General features: G+C 37.7%; 7 protein-coding genes across 9 annotated transcripts; 4 read left to right on the top strand and 3 right to left on the bottom strand.

Annotated features, from left to right (window-relative positions):
• Positions 1 to 570: 570 nt before the first annotated feature.
• On the top strand, positions 571 to 2,137 carry LOC118748100. Its single transcript, XM_036482404.1, has one exon. It carries the CDS (start codon positions 908 to 910, stop codon positions 2,045 to 2,047), a length of 1,140 nt encoding a protein of 379 aa, XP_036338297.1. The 5' UTR covers positions 571 to 907; the 3' UTR covers positions 2,048 to 2,137.
• A 1,038-nt stretch (positions 2,138 to 3,175) lies between these two features.
• On the bottom strand, positions 3,176 to 4,755 carry LOC118748099 (transmembrane protein 43 homolog). Its single transcript, XM_036482403.1, has 5 exons — positions 4,520 to 4,755; positions 4,214 to 4,437; positions 3,764 to 4,136; positions 3,479 to 3,698; positions 3,176 to 3,414 (listed from the first exon to the last, which is right to left on the bottom strand). Exons 1-5 carry the CDS (start codon positions 4,613 to 4,615, stop codon positions 3,203 to 3,205), a joined length of 1,125 nt encoding a protein of 374 aa, XP_036338296.1. The 5' UTR covers positions 4,616 to 4,755; the 3' UTR covers positions 3,176 to 3,202.
• Positions 4,756 to 4,970: 215 nt separating this feature from the next.
• Positions 4,971 to 9,123, top strand: LOC118748096 (WASH complex subunit homolog 5). 2 transcript variants are annotated; one of them, XM_036482400.1, is made up of 7 exons: positions 4,971 to 5,259; positions 5,317 to 5,419; positions 5,477 to 5,668; positions 5,725 to 6,939; positions 6,993 to 8,380; positions 8,440 to 8,565; positions 8,631 to 8,770. In XM_036482400.1, the coding sequence occupies exons 1-7, from the start codon at positions 5,138 to 5,140 to the stop codon at positions 8,668 to 8,670; spliced, it is 3,186 nt and encodes a 1,061-aa protein (XP_036338293.1). In that variant the 5' UTR covers positions 4,971 to 5,137; the 3' UTR covers positions 8,671 to 8,770. The 2 variants fall into 2 exon arrangements, with proteins under 2 accessions (XP_036338293.1, XP_036338292.1); XM_036482399.1 differs by adding an exon at positions 8,884 to 9,123 and having other exon boundaries at positions 4,977 to 5,259; positions 8,440 to 8,823.
• LOC118748097 (phosphoglucomutase) lies at positions 9,063 to 12,779 on the bottom strand. 2 transcript variants are annotated; one of them, XM_036482401.1, is made up of 7 exons: positions 12,626 to 12,779; positions 12,312 to 12,427; positions 12,066 to 12,230; positions 11,638 to 11,719; positions 10,238 to 10,785; positions 9,485 to 10,155; positions 9,063 to 9,399 (listed from the first exon to the last, which is right to left on the bottom strand). In XM_036482401.1, exons 2-7 carry the CDS (start codon positions 12,384 to 12,386, stop codon positions 9,261 to 9,263), a joined length of 1,680 nt encoding a protein of 559 aa, XP_036338294.1. In that variant the 5' UTR covers positions 12,387 to 12,427; positions 12,626 to 12,779; the 3' UTR covers positions 9,063 to 9,260. The 2 variants fall into 2 exon arrangements, with proteins under 2 accessions (XP_036338294.1, XP_036338295.1); XM_036482402.1 differs by lacking the exon at positions 12,312 to 12,427 and having other exon boundaries at positions 12,626 to 12,774.
• A 671-nt stretch (positions 12,780 to 13,450) lies between these two features.
• On the top strand, positions 13,451 to 14,714 carry LOC118748095 (translocon-associated protein subunit beta). Its single transcript, XM_036482398.1, has 3 exons — positions 13,451 to 13,586; positions 13,765 to 14,140; positions 14,196 to 14,714. Exons 2-3 carry the CDS (start codon positions 13,766 to 13,768, stop codon positions 14,391 to 14,393), a joined length of 573 nt encoding a protein of 190 aa, XP_036338291.1. The 5' UTR covers positions 13,451 to 13,586; position 13,765; the 3' UTR covers positions 14,394 to 14,714.
• LOC118748094 lies at positions 14,711 to 16,724 on the bottom strand. Its single transcript, XM_036482397.1, has 4 exons — positions 16,513 to 16,724; positions 16,296 to 16,423; positions 15,515 to 16,235; positions 14,711 to 15,462 (listed from the first exon to the last, which is right to left on the bottom strand). Exons 1-4 carry the CDS (start codon positions 16,594 to 16,596, stop codon positions 15,112 to 15,114), a joined length of 1,284 nt encoding a protein of 427 aa, XP_036338290.1. The 5' UTR covers positions 16,597 to 16,724; the 3' UTR covers positions 14,711 to 15,111.
• A 1,077-nt stretch (positions 16,725 to 17,801) lies between these two features.
• On the top strand, positions 17,802 to 19,058 carry LOC118748093 (signal recognition particle 9 kDa protein). Its single transcript, XM_036482396.1, has 2 exons — positions 17,802 to 18,072; positions 18,270 to 19,058. The coding sequence occupies exons 1-2, from the start codon at positions 17,932 to 17,934 to the stop codon at positions 18,360 to 18,362; spliced, it is 234 nt and encodes a 77-aa protein (XP_036338289.1). The 5' UTR covers positions 17,802 to 17,931; the 3' UTR covers positions 18,363 to 19,058.
• The last annotated feature ends 1,299 nt before the right edge of the window (positions 19,059 to 20,357 follow it).

Below are 20,357 nucleotides of genomic sequence, written 5' to 3'. Positions count from 1 at the left end.
GATAGGAAAAACAACGACAACGCTGCCCGACGGCGAAATTCAAGCGACTGCGGCGCGGCGCACAGCAAAATCAAAAACCAACGGACACATAAACGTCAAAAAAGTGAGGTTGAGTTGTGTTCAGCGATGCTTAGAGCTGTCACAATAATGTCGCTACAAATTTATTACGATATCACATGAACGCATTCTTTGACTGTACTACCCTCTTCCAGATGTCGCGCCTCCTTTTTCTTCAAAATCTAAAACACTATATAGAAAATGATAAAAATTACCTAAATATGTAACATATTATCCTTACATTGCCTCGCGTTCTTATTTTGCATGAACAGAAAATATTTTAGTCAAACAATTAATTTCAGAAACAAAAATAAAAAATTCAATCAAAAACTTTTTATTATGGCGAGAAAATTTAACACATCTGTTGTGCCAATTCGTAACTTTTTACTGCTGGAAATTTTTGACAGTTGCTCTGGTGCAAAAGAAGTTGAGTAATTAAAATCAGAAATTATACAAAAAAGACATGTCTCCACTGACTTTTATTCTTCTAGAACTAAAAGCCATGCATTTATTAGACGCCTTAGTAATAAAATTAGAACAAAAAAATTCTTCAAAACCGTCAGCCCGGAAACCTCCACTAGTACTTAATGTTTATCGTTTATCGTTTATCTGTCAATACTTCAACTGCATTGTACAATGCAACAAACAATGCAGCAATACGTCAAATCTTTGTAGTGACAGTTCTTCAATACCTCATACCTCCATCAGTACTTCAATACTTCAACCTCCAACTGCTGTGGAATTGAGGATATTTATCCCTAGTTTTCACATTTCACTGGAAAGGACTAACTCAGAAAGCAGCATATCCGTTTCCGACAGCTTGCCAATTTTATAACCGTTGGAATTCGAAATGCTGGCGCCCGATAAGTATCTCACTCCTATGAAACAAATGACTGGCGCTGAAGAAAATCGACACTTTCTGCGTGCTTTTATTCACACCTATCGCGATCTTCCAGTTCTTTGGGACACTTCTCTACGGGATTACACGAATCGAGACAAACGAGCCGAAGCCTACGAACAGCTTGTCCCAATCTATCGCTACCTCAAACGTGATGCAAACGTAGAAGATGTAAAGAAGAAGATTAACACATTGCGAACAAACTACCGAAAAGAGTTAAAAGTTGTGGAGAGCGCCCGTCGAAATGGTACCGTTCATCATCCACGTTGTTGGACGTTTCATGAATTGGATTTTCTACGAAATACCGAGAAATTTCTGGCAGTCAATCCAAGTACGCGGGGCGATAATTTCTCAGCATTTAGCGAAAATTCACAGTCGCAAGCATCATTTATCGATTCACCAGCATCAACTTACAATTTCCGCACAATGATGGGCGTGGGTACGGTTCAATCACCCCCGAGCATTGCCGAAATGTTTCACAAATCATTTGGGAACTCTCAAAAACTTGATCCAGAGCGGACACCTCCTCCAACTACCACATCACAGTTAACTGTTGCAAATACGGCGCCAAATGTACAAACCACAAACTCCGCAGAATACAATCATGCAAGACAGGAATCGGAATCGCCAGTAGGACCAGCAAAGCGTTCACGTTATTCGCCATCAAGCGGTGCAGTTGCAGCTGGCCAAACACCAGATGAACTACTCAGCATAGCTTGCGATTATCTTTCAAGTACGTTTCCTGAAGAGGAATCCATCGCACGAACCTGGACGCATAAGCTTAAACGTTTACAACGAGAACAACGGTTATTGGCAGAAAAATTTATCAATGAAATACTATTTGAAGCAGAATCTGGTACATTGCATCGAGGCTCAGTACATATTAACAGTTTTGAACCATTTGTTCGTTTTGAAGAACATAATGGTAATAACCAAGAACCGACCAAATCACAAAGCCCAAGTGTACATACGTCTACCACAACAATATCGCACGATAGTGAAATCAAGTCAATTTCAAATTCTGGATCGACTGAAAATACCAACACTGCAAATTCGGTTAATGAGGGCAGTTACGAAAATTATCAGAACTAAATTTCATTGTAGCTTTAAGATAAAAATTAATATTATAAGCCAGAGATGCATTGCTTCTTTAACCAAGTAAATATTGGATTTTTAATTCGTTATCAAATTGTTTGGTCATGCTTAATTAAAGAATTTAAAATTGGCTGAGTACTATTACGGTGACCATATTTATGCGAGCCGAATACGGGACAAAAAATAATTTTGCTAATTTCTTCCATAAAAGCTATGTATGTATTAGCCCTGAACCAGCATCCTTATAGTAACATTACAAATTTGTCGGAAATCTTTCTGGAGATTTTTACTCCACAAAATTTTTTTACAAAAGTTTCTTTAAAGTTTAGTACGATAAAGTGCAAGTTTAAGTAGCTAGGACTTACCGTTAATTTTTGGGAATTTTTTTTGTCGACGGTGCTACGCATTTTTTTCATACAAAGTTATATGTTCGACAATTTGTTGATAGGGAAGCAAATGATCAGCATGTTGCACTTGTACTTTATACTTTATACTCAATTTTAATGAGCTACAAAACTGCAACCAAATTTTTTTTCTAAAGCTTCTGATTAAAAAGTTTGAAATTTTGGTGAAAATTTGCAGAATTAATTCTCATAGTTTTTGCCAAGTCGGGAATCTGGATTTATATGGTTTTTGTTAGGAAAAGAGCTTTACTTGAAAAAATAAATTAAATAAACAAAAGAAAAATAGCCGAACCTTGCTAAAATGTAGAATCCTAATTTATATTTTGATCGCTGTATGTGTTCCTCGATTTGAAGCACATGCATTCAGATTAGAAAATAATAACTGTTTATGGATCATACGATCGTATTCCAACATCATTTAAAACTGGTTTATAGACATGTAATTTTAATGAGATTTGAAGGCGTCGAAATACCGAACCCCGATTACGGGACAAATACAGGGCATTCAAAGAAATAGAGAACATTTGGGGTCCCGTATAAATTGCCAGAACTAATTGGTCAAAAAAGAGGACTGTACCGTATAATACAGGACGAATGGTCACCGTAAGTATTATACACATATGTATGTTTGTATGCACATAGTCTGTATAAATAACACAAATTATTGCTTTTAACTAATATTCATCTATTCTAATGACTAGTATGAAAATATGGCAGTTGCTCAACTTCAAAAACTAAATCAAAACTTTTAATTCATGGGTTGGTAATTTGCTACACTACGAGCACACCACACAAATGGTGAGGCGGCAGCAAATAATAAACTAGCTCCAATCATTGGCCGATGCAATATCCAAGCGATGGAAGCAATGATCAAGGCGATTGAAAGTGACAGAAATAGGTTGGCGCCAACGGGATAGAGTGGATCCGGCGCCAATGCGGCGAGAAAATTAATATGACTTACTGCAAGATAAAGAAATATAATTATCAATTAAATTCCTACTTATCTTTTTTTCAGTATACTCACGAATAATATGTAAAAGTGTAGATGTGCAAGTTACACCGAAGAAAACAAGTACCCAACCCATAAAGCGATAGCCCCATGTTGTTAGTCGTTGGGCATGATGCTCCAACTTAAATACTTCACCTAGACCGAGTTCACCGCTGTATACGAGCAGAACATCAACTCCTCTACTAGTGCGGTATGGTAATATTTTGTTATTCGCCAATTTCCCAACTACAGTATACTAAAAATATAAATCATAAATGTATACATACATATGTTTGTACATGGTTTCTTTAATCTACTCACTACTTCACCCTCCATTCCAGCAAAAGAAAATAATAAGCGTGTGTCGCCTATTTCCGGATTGAAAACATCGTTCGTGTGGTAGTAGAGTCCTAAATGCATTTTGATCGTAGGATCTTCTGGCCTTGTGTCTGATGTTAACTCCACATAGTTTGTAAATTTATTTTTTATTTCGCTACCCAACTCGTATTTTCCTATAAACGCTGCATCGGCGATTTGCGTTTGACTTTCCACGGGGAAACGATTGGGATTTTGGTGACCAGTTTGTATGTAAAAATTTCGGGAGTCAATTAATTTATCCCGCCATTCCGTATAGTAATAATACGAGCGACTTTCGGTTTGTACAGACGCAATACTCTCACCGTAGTTATGTTCACTGCAAAATTAAGAAAGACATTGCTTATTTTATTTACTCCATAAATCACTACTATGTACTCTGAAAATATAACTTACACTGTCTCTTCTACCCACTGGAACATTTGTACTCGTCGCTTCAACTTTACCGCTAAAACTTGAATATTATAGTCTGGTTCGGTAAGTGGCTCTCCAATCACTATGGCACCGGTTAAATGCACTATGCGCCCATTATAGTTGTAATCTAATTCGTCATTAGAATCCAGCGTTATTGCATCGTTCAAAGCTTCATCTAGTGACAAAGTTCTGTGCACCGCTCGGCCCTGTTAAAAGAGAAATTTGTATATTTTGTGTGCTTAGGTTTTCATGGCAGCGAACGCTTGAGCTGCTGTGGCGTCTACATACCTCGTTCCAGGAGAGGACAGAGAGTCCAGCAATTAGAAGTATGCATCCAAAAGTGGCTATCAGCCAGTTCGACCGATATGCCTCCACTAGCGACATTACTAATATGAAGTGATTAGTAATACATATAAATGCGAGCTCTTAACTCTTTGTTTTACAAAATTATTTTTTAAATTTTTGTGTAAAAATGTAGGCAGAGTAGGGATGATACAAGTAAATAACAACCCAACCAACATTTAAGTTTGAGCTCAACTTGAGGTTAGTTGAGAGCTAAGGTTTTGATATGCCTGAAAGTATTGATGCGCCTGAAAGATGCAGCGATTTCTATTCTCAAGTTAATACCTGATGACAGTACGAATTATAAATGACGAGGTTTTAGTTTTTTACACTATAATTTTTTTTGGTGTTTTTGGGATAGTCCAATTCCAACAATGTGAACAACATACAACTATCGATAGTGTTTAGAAAAATTCGATAGCGGCGACCAAATGAAACCATCGATACTATCGTTAGCCGCATCGATAGTTCTCCATCACTAGTAGTTCCATCTTTCATCCCTACTTATGTTAGCAGGAAGATTTTTGTTCGGGATTTACTTTAATTTGTCAAATAATTGCAAAGATGACGGAATTTCTTGCCGAAAATAATGCTTGCGGCCAAAGTTTATTGCACATTACATCTGTAGGCAATGCTATAATAGCGGAAATATTGCGACTAAAGGATTACATTCCAGAAATTTATCGGTAAGAATTTGGTCTAAAGAAGAACAAATTGAAATGTAAACAAAACTGGATTTATAGTTTAGAATCCAAGGTTGATCTTCACAAGTATTCCGACATAATTTTGGATTTTAGTTACTTGAAAGTCGCAGAGGCCCAAGAGAAAAAAATAGAAGACAGCCCGGTAAGCTTACAAAAAAAGTAATGATTATCGCTTAATCGTTATTTATTTTCTTTTAAGGAATTACAAGATTTGGACGATGAAGTACGCGAAAATTATTTGGAAATACTGACACGGTTTTATTTAGCATTTGAGAGTACGCACCAGTATGCTGTGGATCTTAATCAGTTCGTCGATGAACTGAACAGAGGCTACTATATACAACAGACCCTAGAATCTGTATTACAAGATGGAGAAGGAAAACAGCTATTGGTGAAATATTTCCAAACCATTTAATTTCATTAATAATATTACACTTTTTATTTTAGTGTGAAGCTTTGTATTTGTTTGGTACAATGCTATTGCTTCTTGATTATCACATTCCAGGCACAGTACGTGAGCGTCTTTTAATATCGTATTATCGCTATAGTGCTGCAAAGGCGCAAGGTGATAGTAATATAGATGACGTATGCATGCTGCTTCGATCAACAGGGTTCGTAGCAAACTGTGCCACAAACCACTCCAACTCTAAACAAACGTCCCCAACGCAATACCCAGTTGCTTATTTTTCTCGTTTTAAATTCGACCAAAACTTTATTGACATGGTAATAGGGCGATTGCGATGTGACGATCTTTATAATCAGTTGGCCATTTACCCTCATCCTGATCATCGCTCCACCGCCCTCTCTACACAAGCAGCTATGCTTTTTGTGTGTCTTTTCTTCACACCGCAAACTTTACACTTGCAAGTGGCGCAAATGCGTGAAATCGTCGACAAATTCTACGCTGACAATTGGGTTGTATCTATATACATGGGTGTTACGATTAACTTGATTGCTGCCTGGGATGAATTCAAAGCCGCAAAAGCAGCTCTATCACCAGTAGTGGACACAGGCTTGAAGGGCTTCTGTTTGCTACACAGGGAGAAAATGGTCAAAACATTAAAACAAACCCAAGAAATTTTACGGGTGGGTGTTTTGACTGATGATTTTGTCTTACAAAATATTGCAAAACTTCTTCCCTTGATGCGACAATGCAACGTTCTGTTGCGCTGGTATTTTACTCACACCTCCAAACCAGTTGTCCAATTATCTCAAAACTCACAAAAGACACAACAGGTTCAGCAACAGGTCTGCTCTGAACTTAATTATCAAAGCACACAACTGTTAGAACTTTTGCTTGACTGTAGCCAATTGGAGTTGGTCGTCAAAGATATATTGCGTAATTTATTAAGCGCAAAGAATGAACGCTGGTCCCAATTCAAGCGTGATGCTCTGGATCGTCTCAATGAGCTTGGTGAAGCATTCGGTGGCTCGCGGCCTTTATCAAAAATAGAGAATAACCCACAGTTAAAGCTTTGGTTCAGTGAAATTTCGAAAGAAGTTGAAAAGCTTGACGCAGAAAACACTAACGTCTCAGGGCGAACATTGATCCAATTGATACAGGCTCTGGAAGAGGTGGAGGAATTCCATAATCTCCAATCTAATATGCAAGTAAAGCAGTATTTGGTCGAAACACGGGAGTTCTTACACCGCATGATACAGGTATGCAGTTTTTTCGTAAAAATCTCTAATAAATATTTTGATATTCCTTCTAGGTCATTAACATCAAAGAGAATATCCTCATCAATATGCAACTTATAAGCGATTTGAGTTACGCCTGGCGCTTACTTGATAGGGACTTCACTACAATTATGCAAGAAAGTATTAAAAAACAACCAAAATCTGTAATACGCTTGCGTGCTGCATTCCTCAAGCTGGCCAGTGCTCTTGAAATACCACTACTGCGTATAAATCAAGCACACAGCGAGGATTTAGTGTCCGTTTCCAATTACTACAGCACAGAACTCGCAAATTACATGCGCAAGGTCTTGCAAATTATTCCTGAAACCATGTTTAGCCTTTTGTCGCGGATTATACATTTGCAAACTGAGGTGCTGCACGAAATACCCACTCGCCTGGAAAAGGATAAACTGAAGGAGTATGCCCAGTTCGATGACCGCTATGCCATCGCTAAGCTTACGCATTCGATTGCGATTTTCACGGAAGGTGTGTTGATGATGAAAAAGACTCTGGTTGGTGTAATTGAACTCGACCCCAAACAACTGCTGGAAGATGGCATCCGCAAAGAGCTTGTGCGACACCTCGCAAACGCGCTCAATCTCGGACTGATCTTTACGAAAACGAACAAATCGAAGCAACAACCCATGGCTGAGCTGGAAGGCAAACTATTAGCCTTATCAAAAGTTATGGATGGGTACAGGCGCTCCTTTGAATATATTCAAGATTATTTGAAGATTCATGGTTTGAAGATCTTGCAAGAAGAAATCACACGAATTATTAACTACAATGTGGAAAAGGAATGCAATGCGTTTTTACGAAATAAAATACAGGATTGGCAGTCGCGCTATCAGAGCCAGACTATACCCATACCAAGCTTTCCCCCCTTACAGGGTGACGCTTCGAAATCAAATAATTTCATTGGTCGCTTGGCAAACGAAATACTCCAATGTACGGATCCCAAGCAAACAATATTTCTAGAACTGAAAGCAACCTGGTATGAGAAACGTGCACCACACAAGGAAGTACTAAATGCATGCTTCTTTGGCAAAGTACGTGAAGCGATCGGACCTGCAGGATTGGTGGGCTTGGATAGACTGTACTCTTATATGTTTGCGGCTGATCTAAAGCAGAATCTGGAGAAGATGCAAAAGAACCTATCAAGTGATAATATGTGGGTGGAAGCGCTTAAAAGCCTGAGTACGGAATTGGAATCAAAACATTTCCCGGGTACGAATGCGGCAAACCCATCAAAATTCTATTTCAACTACTATAATCGCTGGATAAAAGTGTGGCCGACGTTGTTGGAATGGTTGCTCAATTTGGGTCATAAGCAGACATTGCGACAACAATTGGCATTCGAATTGAACAGGAGCAGCAAATGCAATTCGAAAAATTTAGAATCGGCTCTGGAAACATTCAACAGGTAAAAGAGGGTATCGGGGAAAAATTCATAAGTACATATTTAAATTTCTAATGTTGCAGGGCATTGTTGAATGAATTGGAACAACCAGCTGTTTATACAAAGTTCATCGATTCGGAGGGTGGCAGCCAATTGCTCATTGAGTTCAACGAGTACTTAGCATTCACGGGTTCCTACGAACCGCTTGAGCAAGTTTTTCTTTCTACCAAAAGTACTCATCACGTAGCACTGTTTTTATTTTTGTTTACAATAGCACATCTGCCACGACTTCAATTTACCCTGAACACGAATAGCTTGCTAGCCAAAAACGCCAAAGACAATATAGACGGCACTCCTCTGTTGGTCGGATTATTGACTGTTTTGCAGCAGTTCCACAAGGAGGTGAAGTTTTTGTATTTGACCTATCTTTGCCAATATGCCACTGTGATAGTGGAGTCGAATATCAGGTAAATGAGCTGTCAATATTTAACTTCATCTCATGAAAATTAAAGTGACACTCTTTCTAGCACGAAAAGCGAAATCAGCATGGAAGGAACAACAGCGTTGCATTTCCTCGAAACATTTCTTAGGTTAGCCAAGCTACCGCGATCTGTTTTGTCCGAACGATGTCCCACCATTATACTAAATCAATTTGATTATTTAGCTTTAAGCAACAAAACTTGAGTATTATTTGTAATTGTTTAAACCTGTCGTTGTTTATAGCAAACGCAAACTTGTTTATTCTTGTTTATTAAGTATTAAATTAAAAAAGGGTCAAATTATAGTACTGGCATTGCTGACGATTTACGACTGATAACTTTAACCATTGTAATACGTTCTATGCTTGAAATTTGTTAGGCGGTATAGCCGAAATTAGGCACATGCTGCTTTTTTAAATGTTTCCTTATGTAATGACTGTGGGTGCATTGCGTCCGGTAAACTTTGGTAGTTGGGAAATCTCCAAGGCGATGTCTATAAGTGGTTTCAACATGTCGCTAGCTTGGCCGAGTACATTATCTTTCTCGTACGAGTCAATATACAAACTAAAATTAAATATTTATAAACGTATTACCGATATTCAAACTAGAAACTAAATTAAAAAAAAAAAATAAAAAATATTTTACTCACCGAACAGTAGCGCCTGAACTACCCGTACCACTGAGACGAATAACAATACGACTACCGTCCTCGAAGACAATACGCAAGCCTTGCTTTGTAGCAACGGAATTATCCACGGGATCAGTATAGCTGAAATTATCAGCAATCTTTACTTGATATGTTTTTCCGCCGCTCGTAAAGCTCTTTCCCACAAATGAAGGATCCGTAATATTCCTCTCCATGGTTGCAATCATTTCATTACAAGGATCCAATTCACATTCCTCGTAGTCGTAGCGTGTGAAGTAGTTACGCCCATAGGTAGCCCAATGATCTTTAAGAATATCTTCAATACCTTTGCCGGTGTTTTGCATAACGGAAAGCCAGGCTAAAACCGCCCAAATGCCATCTTTTTCGCGTATGTGGTTGGAACCGGTGCCGAAACTCTCCTCGCCACATAAGCATAGGCGTCCGGCATCCATTAGGTTGCCGAAATACTTCCAACCGGTGGGGACTTCAAATACCTCTTTACCCAGCTTCTTTCCAACCAAATCAACAGCAGATGCTGTAGGCATGCTTCTAGCAAAGCCTTGTATGCCATTTTTCCTAAAGTAAGGAATACATTCCAAGTTGTTTGCGATAACTGCCAATGAGTCACTGGGAGTGACAAAAAAAGCCCGATGACCTATTATCATATTGCGGTCCTTTAAAAGCCCCAAGTAACAAAGATCGAAAGAAAATATGTAGTTATATTTTGCATAACACTGTACTTTAAAATTAACTTACTCCATCGCCGTCGAATGCAGCGCCGATATCGTAGTCTCCTTGAGCAACGGCCTGCACCAAGTCTTTGGCGTACGTTAGATTTGGGTCCGGATGCAAGCCACCAAAATCGGGTAGAGGTGTTGTATGAACTACACAGCTCTCTGCTGCACCCAAAGCGTTCAGAAAAATTTCACGTACATAAGAGCCGGTTACACCGTTCAACGAATCTATGCGCATTTTGAGTGGGTTGCCAGTTGCCTTGCCGCTAACAAACTCGCGTAGTTTCTCAAAATCGAATATTTCCTTCATGTGGGTGACATAATTCGCGACTGAGTCGATGACCTCAACAACGAAAGTCTTACCGTTGATATCATATTTGTTAATACCTATTTTACTAATGTCGATGTCTAAGCCATTGACAATTTTGTATTCCTTAATGGCAGTAGAAAGTTGGTAGATATTGTTTGTTACAGCATCCGGTGCAGGTCCTCCATTTTCGCAATTGAATTTAATGCCGAAATCGTTGTCGGGACCGCCGGGATTGTGGGATGCAGTCAGCACAATTCCACCTGAAAAGATTCCATGAAAATTGTTCAAACTGTACGTATCGTCACTATCAATGCATAAGGCCGTATGGGCAAATTTTGAAATTTTACGGAAGAAGCAAAAAACTTTTTCAAGTAAAATAGAAAGCGCTGTTCTAACGATGTCAAGAAAACGCGTATTTTCTAAAATATGGGGTAGTAAATTTTTTTAGGGGCTCAACGCAAGGAAACTTAATGAAATGTAACAAGACTTAAATTAACTGCCTAGTTTCATAAGTACTAAAAATAAAGAAACAAATTTAATAGGCTTTCAATTGAAACTGTATTGCATACATGTGCATATAAATATAAGTATGTGAGAAATGATGTCTTATCAAGAGTCCATTGACATTCAGAGGTGCCCCCTTAAGTAAGCTCAAAATGCTGATAAGAAATAATGCAAATATAAAAATTTTAAATAGCGTGTAAACAAACCATTTTTATGGTGCACTATGTGTAAACAAATCTAACATCGTATGCAAAAACTTAAATGCGAAAGTGGTTATTCACTGGCTTTCCATTTTGAATGTATTTATCTAGCGCTTTAATTTTATTGTATTTTATTTTATTTATGAATATGACTGATTTTGCTGAAGAAGAGGTTAAAAAAATTCCCACCCAGCTTGGTAGGATTGTTCAAAACACCAATTTTCAGCTGGGTGGGAATTTTTGTAACTTCACTCCTATTTTTGGTCTAATTTGACCGGACTACAAGCTAATATAATAAAAATTTACTTTTTGAGTTACGTGTGCCTTCAAATTGCGGTATATTTTAAAAGGAGATTTACTCATACATATACACATATGTATATTCATACAATACACATAATTTCTTACCCAGTGCCTTATTATGACGAATCAAACTTGAAACTGCTGGAGTGGATAGTATACCATTTTGGCCAACCAATAATTTTGCAACCTAATAATGATAAAGCATATTTATAAGTTCAGTTTATCAGTTTATCAGTAGTATGTACTATATATACTATACATACATATCTGTGGCGCCAGTTATACAAATTTTCTTTGATATTTTGTAGTTTTGTTCACTAAAAAACTTATTTAAACTAAATGTGTACATACTTATGAAACATTTATGTACAATTATATTTTAACAACCCTTTCTTACAGAGGACCGATAATAGGTACCCAAAAAATTACAATACATTTTACAAAAACTACAAAGTTTTAAATGGAGTTACTCTTGTTACTTCTGACAGCAGAGATATTTATGTGGACAAGTGTTTTATTGCCCAAATACTCACCCCATTCGCAGCGCACATACGGATAATAAGCTCCGCTGCTTCCTTACAATAGTAGCGACCATCACCGCCCACCACAATTAGCGATCCTTGCAATGCTGTACCATTAGCGTCCAAAATACACTGGACAAAGTTTTCAGTATAATTTTGTTGCGTGAAAACTTTTACCTTTTAAGAAGACTAGTTTAGTTTATTCCAACTCACACTAAATCGTTAAGTCGAATGTTGCAAACTAATTTATACAGATACCTTTTTGCGTAATCCACTAGTGCCGGGTTTTTGCCCATCATATGGCTTTGTAGCAACAACAGAAATACTCGACATATTTACAAAATTATTTTTCCCCAAATCTTTACAAAGCCGAACTAAGATTAGACAACGATTTAACGTCCGAAACGCTTGAATACTAAAAACTGACTACGTACACCAGGCCAAGCACTTTACTGATAATACGCATGAAAGGTCATTCAAGGTCGTAGTAAGTCAACTTGTGCTACCACACAAGTGTATGTAAACAAAGAATTCTCTGGGATTTACACAATATTTGGACAATAAGCACTTACCTCGATTTCAAGCCCATCTTCTTAGCTTGGCTACGCACGTTTAGCTTCTAATTCGAAGTTAATTAAATGCATAAAAGGTATATCAACAAAATAACAAAAAACCAGCTGCAAGTTGATGATGCATTGTAAACAAACCATTGTGAACATTCGATAAATTGATAACTATCGATAAGTATAAAAACAGGTAAATCTCATAAGGCGGACTGCACATTTTAAATTAAAATCTGTTTGCATTGTTCAACCAGTTCAACTTTGCGATCAACAATTGCGTTCAACACAGCGCAGGGTCAAAACTCAAAATTTTTGGCGACAATTAGTTCACAAAGAAAATGCGCCTTCTCATTCATAAACGTTCTCTGGCGTGAGCACAGAGCGGCACCAAATTAACAGAATTTGAATAAATTAGCAATAAACAAGGCGAATTCATTTTGTTACAAACACATAATTTTGAAATTAGGAAGGTCCGCGGCGAAAATTGGAATTCGTCATCAACACCACCTTGTATAAATTTGCCTTGCTTATTCTAGCAAGATGTCAAAACGGACGCGAATTCCTCTGGCAAACCTTCTAGACTCACTCGCCATACTTCAGCGAGTCGTCTCTTCTTATAGATTTACGTTCTTTGGTTTCATGAAGATTAACCCTTAAATTTGAACTTCGTCTTGATATAAATTTTTCCTTTCAAGTCGTGAGGCAACTTGAGAGTCAAGTCAAACAGCTGCGTGTGATCAACTTGAAAGCAACTTTTTCCTCGTCTAACACATCACAGTTAGATGGCGCCACAACTTGTGAATACGAATTGTGACATTTGAAAAACACGAAGCTTACACGTCACATAGTTCCGTCAAAATTTCACTACAATTTTATCAAGTTGTATTGATGGGACATTGTTCGTGTAGTGCAGAAATTTAACAACATATTTAAGATATTTTAGCTGAGATTATTATCTAGAGTTACTCAAGTAAGTACAATTAATAATGTATGAACCACAACTGGCTAAAATATTTAAATAACATTGCCGATGGCATATAGTTTTGCTTTGCCGGGTGCTTTAGTTTCCACGTCGACAATGTGAAATTTTGCAAATTTATTCTCTGTACCAATGAACTTGAAATTAACATTTCTGGCACTCCTTACAGGATGTTCAAAACACTATTTACGACCTGCCTCCTATTAGCCATTTCAAATGTTTGCCTCTCGGATGAAGAGACCAGCGCACGTTTGCTTGTTTCGAAACAAATCCTCAACAAATATCTGGTTGAACAGAGTGATTTGCTGGTGCGATATACAATTTACAATGTAGGAAACGGCGCCGCCACCAATGTAAAATTAGTAGACAATGGATTCCCTTCTGAAGCGTTCGATGTAGTCGGAGGTCAACCCACAGCCACTGTGGAGCGTATTGCTCCACAAGCCAACTACACACATGTTTTAGTGGTGCGTCCAAAATCGTACGGATATTTCAATTTTACTGCCGCCGAGATTTCCTATAAGCCTGTTGAAGAGGTCGAAAAGGTAAATAATTACTTAAATGTAAATCGATATAAGTATTAATGAATTTGGTTTATAGTTGCAACTGGCTGTAAGCTCAGAGCCTGGTGAAGGTGGCATCATCAATCTTGGTGAATTCAACAAGCGGTTCTCATCACACTTCTTTGATTGGGTTGCTTTCGCTATAATGACGTTGCCCTCATTAGCAATCCCGTTGGCCCTTTGGCACTCGTCAAAGAGCAAATATGAACGGTACGGCAAGAACAAGAAGCATTAAATATCAGCCTTAAAGCCGAATTGGCAGGCTACTTTTCGAAACATATAACTCGCAAACGATTCATTTTTAATATCGCCTATTTTCTTAAATTATACTCGGCATTTGCAATGTTTTTCACTATGCGGGACACGGTACATTTTTTATTCTTGCTTAAAAACATCCAACTTTCATCGAAAAAGCTAAGCGGTACTAAATTTAAACCGCAGCCTAAACATAAAATCGTTTTAGATTTATTTGAAAAGAAAAAAAACGAAGGTCTAAGAATGGTGATGCAGGGGACCACTAAGTGACCAATGTTTTCTAATAAAGAAATAAACTATAGGCATAAGTCAATTTATTTAAACAAGGTATAAAATACATAACTGCTAGGTATTTACAGTTCCCAAAAAGCAATCATTTCTTTTGCATTAATACAACAAATCAGCTATGGTTAAAATCAGTCGATCAAAATGGACATTGCATATCCGCCCAATGAAAATATTTAAGATTTTGGTAGATAAATGAGCTCAGATCGGCTGGCTTCTGGGAGCTTGTGCATTAGGGCGTTATCAAATGCTAAATGTGTATTTCAAGACTTATCTTATGATAAGGTAATAATGGTTAGGAAGCCAGCTATCCTTAAGATGTGATTTCTAATTGAAAACACATTAGCAGTTGCACTTATCCTTTAAATCGCTAATAAAAATCGGTAATTTTGGAAATGTTTGAACTTAGAAACCTATTCTGGTTTTTCGCCCGCGTCAGGTTTTCTCTTCCCCCCAGTCGAATTTCCATCACAACGTCGTTTTTTGGCAGCTGACGGTCCTTCCGATGGGTCAATACTAACATCTACTCCGTCATCATTCACTTCTGTAGAAGGTACCGCACCAACAACAGGTGCTGCATTAGTTGATTCCCCTGTAGCTGGATTAATTTGTTTAATATTTGCAGATATTTCCCTGTTCTTTGCGTCCAAGTCCTCTAAACGTTTTTTAAGTTCAGTGATCTGAGTGCTCATCGTAGCAATAGTGTTCATAGTCTGTTGTAAGCGGCGCGATTGTTGCACCTGTATATGCTGCATTCGGTTCATCTGAAATTTATATTCGATTATAATAATAGGCAAAAAAACATCGTATTTATACCCTTTGGATTCCGTTTTTGTACTCCAACTCAAGCTTCTTATACTTGGCCATGGTAGCTCTTGCTTCTGGGCATCCACTGCGATTTTGTTGGCCTTCGTTTCTAGGGCTCGTGCCAGCTGTTTTACTACCGCAGCACCCTATTGCGGTGTACAAAGAGTCCCAATCTGTGGAATCAGAACTGTCTGAATGTGGCGACTTCATGTTAATCAGTGCAGCCATACGGTTAAGTATAGCTTCACAAGCGGAGTCGTTGCATGTATTGCAAGTCATCTTCATTGGAGCTGCTCGTGTTGGTGGTGTCCACATTTTGGACGTGCTGTTTGATTGTGGCCACATACTGGAGCTACCAGTCTGAACACTGAAGATTATGTTACCTAAACCAGAACTTGCCGGTGTTATACGTTTGTTTTCAATACCGCCAGCATTAGACCTGTTTCCAACAGAATCTACATACGATTTTAAAAGATTGGCGATTTTTTCATCAAAATGTTCTATAGCCATGGACGATATATCCCGTAACTCCTGGAGAACTTCATGTGGCCGAAGGGTTTTACGCGTTTTTGACACCAATGAGAGAATTCGAAAAATTTCATCCAACACCCGACCGGGAATGAAGCAGCACAAATTCAGGTCTATGTACTTGCAATATGTCATTGAAAGCATGGAAATTCGCGTCTCTATGGATGTTAGGATATCAGCATGACGCGCAAGACTATGATTCCTGTAAAAAAATATATTAGTCTCTATTGACGTCATAGTTTTTTAGGTTCTAGCTACACACCGTCGTTCGGATTCCCTACGCGGGAGCATTGATTTGATGCGTTTAAAGATAGTTGTGTGCTGACGAACAGCGCGACTGAAACCTCCGTTTAGCACTTGTTGACAAATTTGGTTTATTCTTCTGCAAACCTAGAATTTAAATTGACAAACATTATGCCGTTAGATGTGTAACTAACGCGTGGTTTTCCACTTTTTTCTTTGCATAGCTGGATACTTACCAAGCGGTTTTTAGATACCTCTTCATAGGTAAGAAACTCGAAGATGTCCAGGAGCATACAGTCTGGTAGTTCTAGTAAATTCATATTGATATTCCCTATTTGCTATAAATGATTGCAAAACAATAAATCCACTATCCCTACCACTCTGGCAATTCACGTCTAGAATGTTTTCTGCGAAATCAAAACGGCCAAACGCAAAATGACGAAATGGCATAGAAAATAAAGAAGAGATCAAAACAAAGGAAGACTCCAATAGTGTTGCCACTCCGGCATGTATTTTTCCCACCAAAATACTTCAAAACATGCCGCAAGTGAAGTGTTGTTTCTACATCCTCTGAATTAAAAGGCGTTCTCTCAATTCTTTCCAAAAACGAGTTTTTTTTTTTAATTTTTGCTCCTCTCTAATCCATTATGTTATCCGACTTTTATCGGATATGATAGTGCAGTGTAGTAATTTACCATGAACCAACGACTACAGATCACCTAATCAGCCATCGTTGTATTTGTGTTCGATTTTCAGAAAAAAGTTTGCGTCGCGTTTTTGACGTTTTTCGGTTTTGTTTACACCGTCTTCTACCTCTTCGTAGTGATATTTCAGCGATTGAATGTGTTTTCTGCAGCGATTTTAATTATAAATTTTGGTTTATTACATATTTATGATATAAAATGAAGTGCTGCGTGATTGGAACAAGTTTGTGCGTATGTTTGGTTTGCCAAAAGGCGTTAATTTGCATGAAAAGTGGGTGCACGTTTGTGGCCAGAACGTTGGCATTGAAAAATCGACCCGTAGTAATGATATGCGATTGTAAAACACTTTCAATCATGAAAACCATATTTTATGAACTTTTTTTGCTAATTGTCATCAAGTTTCCCTTTGTATATTTTATAATAAATACTAATTTAATCGCACCCAATCACCGCGCCTTTTTCGTTTTCTTTGTTTTCATTCTTAGGCAGATGTCAAAAACGCTCAGAAATATACTTTTTTCTTGCTTCTTTGATTAGGTGATCTTGGATTTTTGGTTTATGTGGCCTACACGTGCGGGATCTCATATGCGTCGTCACGCCGGCAACATTATGACAGCCAAAAGTGACATCCAAGTCAAATTTATACAAGGTGGTGTTGATGGCTAATTTAGATTTTCGCCGCGGTACTTCCTAATATCAAAATGATGTGTTTGTTGTAAAATGAATTCGCCTTGTTTACAACAAACACATCATTTTGGCAAGTACCGCGGCGAAAATCTAAATTCGCCATCAACATCACCTTGTATAAATTCGCCTTGCCTCCTTTGTACAAATTCGCCTTGGTGACATCTGAGCAAAAAGTGACGTTTTGACGTTTACCTGTGTCCGCTGTCCACATTTAATTTTTGTAGAATTTATTTATGCAGAAAACATTTAAGTTCTCTTCTTAAAATGGTGTTTGCGAAAAACTGGGAAGATTTTGAAATTGCCGCCGAGTCCATGTACATGGCTAATCCGCAGAACTGCCGATACACAATGAAATACGTCCATGCGAAAGGACACATCCTCCTGAAAATGACTGACAACGTCAAAGTTTGTACATATATATAGTGCCTGTTCCAGGTACCTCAGGATTTTTAGGAAAAGCTGTTTTCGTCTTTAATAAACCTTATGGAAGGTGACGTAAGGGAACAGTTTCTTGTAAAAACCTGCAAATCGTGAAGTACCTAGAACACGGCAAATATGTATGTAGTATATCCAATATATGTAATTTCCCATTTTACTTGCAGTGCATTCAATATAAAGCAGAAAACATGCCCGATTTGAAGAAAATCGAAAAGTTAACTGGCAATTTAATGGGACATATGGCATCCAAGGAGTAACAAACTCAGTTACATTTTTCACTGGGGATCAAGTGGGCACAGAGTATTTTAAGTTTAAATAGCATTGCTTCAGGGCCAGTTTTTCAGTGTCAGCTTAAGCTTAGATCATGTAAGCTGCGTTTTTTAATGAGCTGGCTGATATTTGATTGGCTAATTAGTTTAAACTAGCACAACCGTGCACTGAAAAACTGACCCTTAATGTTAGCTTTGTAACCACTTTACGAGTGGAGTTTTAGAGGTCGAGAACATCTTATGTATATACATATATCGAAAACTTCCGATTCGAAAACATTTCCATGAAATGCTTTTAATTTATTGTTAATCGTGGATATGATGTAATAAAATCGTTCTTTTTGTATTAAAGCATAAAATGCAACTAATGATCAGGACTATGCAGGTTCGTTTCGATTTCTATGATCGGACTGTTTTGAAACTATTGCTAAAAAACTCTGCCTTTAATAGTTGCGTTCCAGATGCTTCACGATTTGCAGGTTTTTACAGGAAGCCGTTCCAGGTGACCACCTTCCATAAGGTTTATTAATGGAGAAAACAGCATTTCCTGCAAATCCTGTAAAACCTGCGATTGGTGAAGCATCTGGAAAGCAATTTTTAGAATCTAAAATCACATAAATATGGTTTAATACAAAGCCAAAGCTCTGATTTTAAGTTCGACTAATAAAATACAGTGAAATAGTTGTTGCCAATTTTTTTATATCTACAGCTGCTCTGAATTACTTTAACCTTATCGTACCCACAACAGTTGGTTCTACGTAACCGGAACAACCCACATTCATATCTGGCCAAGGACAGTGATTTCAGCATCATTCATCAAAAACTGTTTAGGGAATTTTAATGCGTTACAACAACTATTTTAATTTTATAATTTAACTTAGCTTTTTTACTCATTAACCTTTGTGTCAATACGTCATAGTCGGGTATGTTTCGTAGTTTGTTTTGTGGTTTTCAAAAGCACATATGTACATTTTTCCTATTACTTTCAAGAACTCAACCTCCAGATATCTGAATGCATACTAAATAACTATAAAATAACAAAAAACTTTATTTCTTGCTATTTTAAGGGCGTGGTAAGTGATTTTGGTTTGGCTTTCCTTTATGGCCGTTCGTTAAAGGGGCGGTGGGCGTGGCACTTCTAACCCACCTTTTTGGAGAGGGAATGAACCGCTATTGACAAAAATTCAACCCCTGACCCCCTATGGTTACCCACGGACCCCTTTAACGAACGGCCATAATGGAAACTTTCCCCGTAATTTTTAAATTGCCAATCTATACACAACACGTACATACATACCCGGGTATATACATGGTTGGTTGGTTGGTTGTAGTGCTTCAGAGTAACTTACTATGATACAATTAGCGCGTTTTGCGGCAATAACACCATCTTGATTCCCTGATGAATTTGTCGATATCATCTATAGTAGATCTTGATATATCTGCTAATTTTGTTTGTTCTTTATGTCAGGGACCCGAACTTGTATAACTTTTATAATAAAAGGCGTTAGAAAAGTTATTTTTGAACTAGCAAATACCTGGCTTGCTTCGCGACGCCTAATAAGAACTTTTACGTTGACCAATACAAAAATAGTGTTGCTATGCAAAACGGTTTGTAATGTAAAAATTATTAGTTTAGGTTGAAAGGACTGAAGAGCATAACCTTGCTTACTCATAGGCCAGAATAATAGCGCTGAGATAACATTAATACTAGGTTCACATATAAGTAGATTATCCTCATTTTCGAGCTTAACACCCTAATCTGTAATTATAACAAGAGATTAGCCATATAAAATTCGTCCCTTGTTAATCTGTAATTATAAAATAATCTCAGATTTAACCGATAACTTTTCGGTGTCCATCCTAGTTTTATCGATTGTTTTTGCGAAAGAGAAGAGAAACGCCAAATGTAAAAGTAAACAAAAATGTACGCTAGCAAGTAAAAGAGGTTTGTAAAGGCATTTTTAATAAAATGTTAAGTTAAAA

Source organism: Rhagoletis pomonella, unplaced genomic scaffold, assembly GCF_013731165.1.
Source record: "Rhagoletis pomonella isolate Grant_MI unplaced genomic scaffold, Rhpom_1.0 Rhpom_scaffold_00012, whole genome shotgun sequence".
Classification (NCBI taxonomy): domain Eukaryota; kingdom Metazoa; phylum Arthropoda; class Insecta; order Diptera; family Tephritidae; genus Rhagoletis; species Rhagoletis pomonella.
This window is presented reverse-complemented; position numbering and strand designations above follow the sequence as displayed.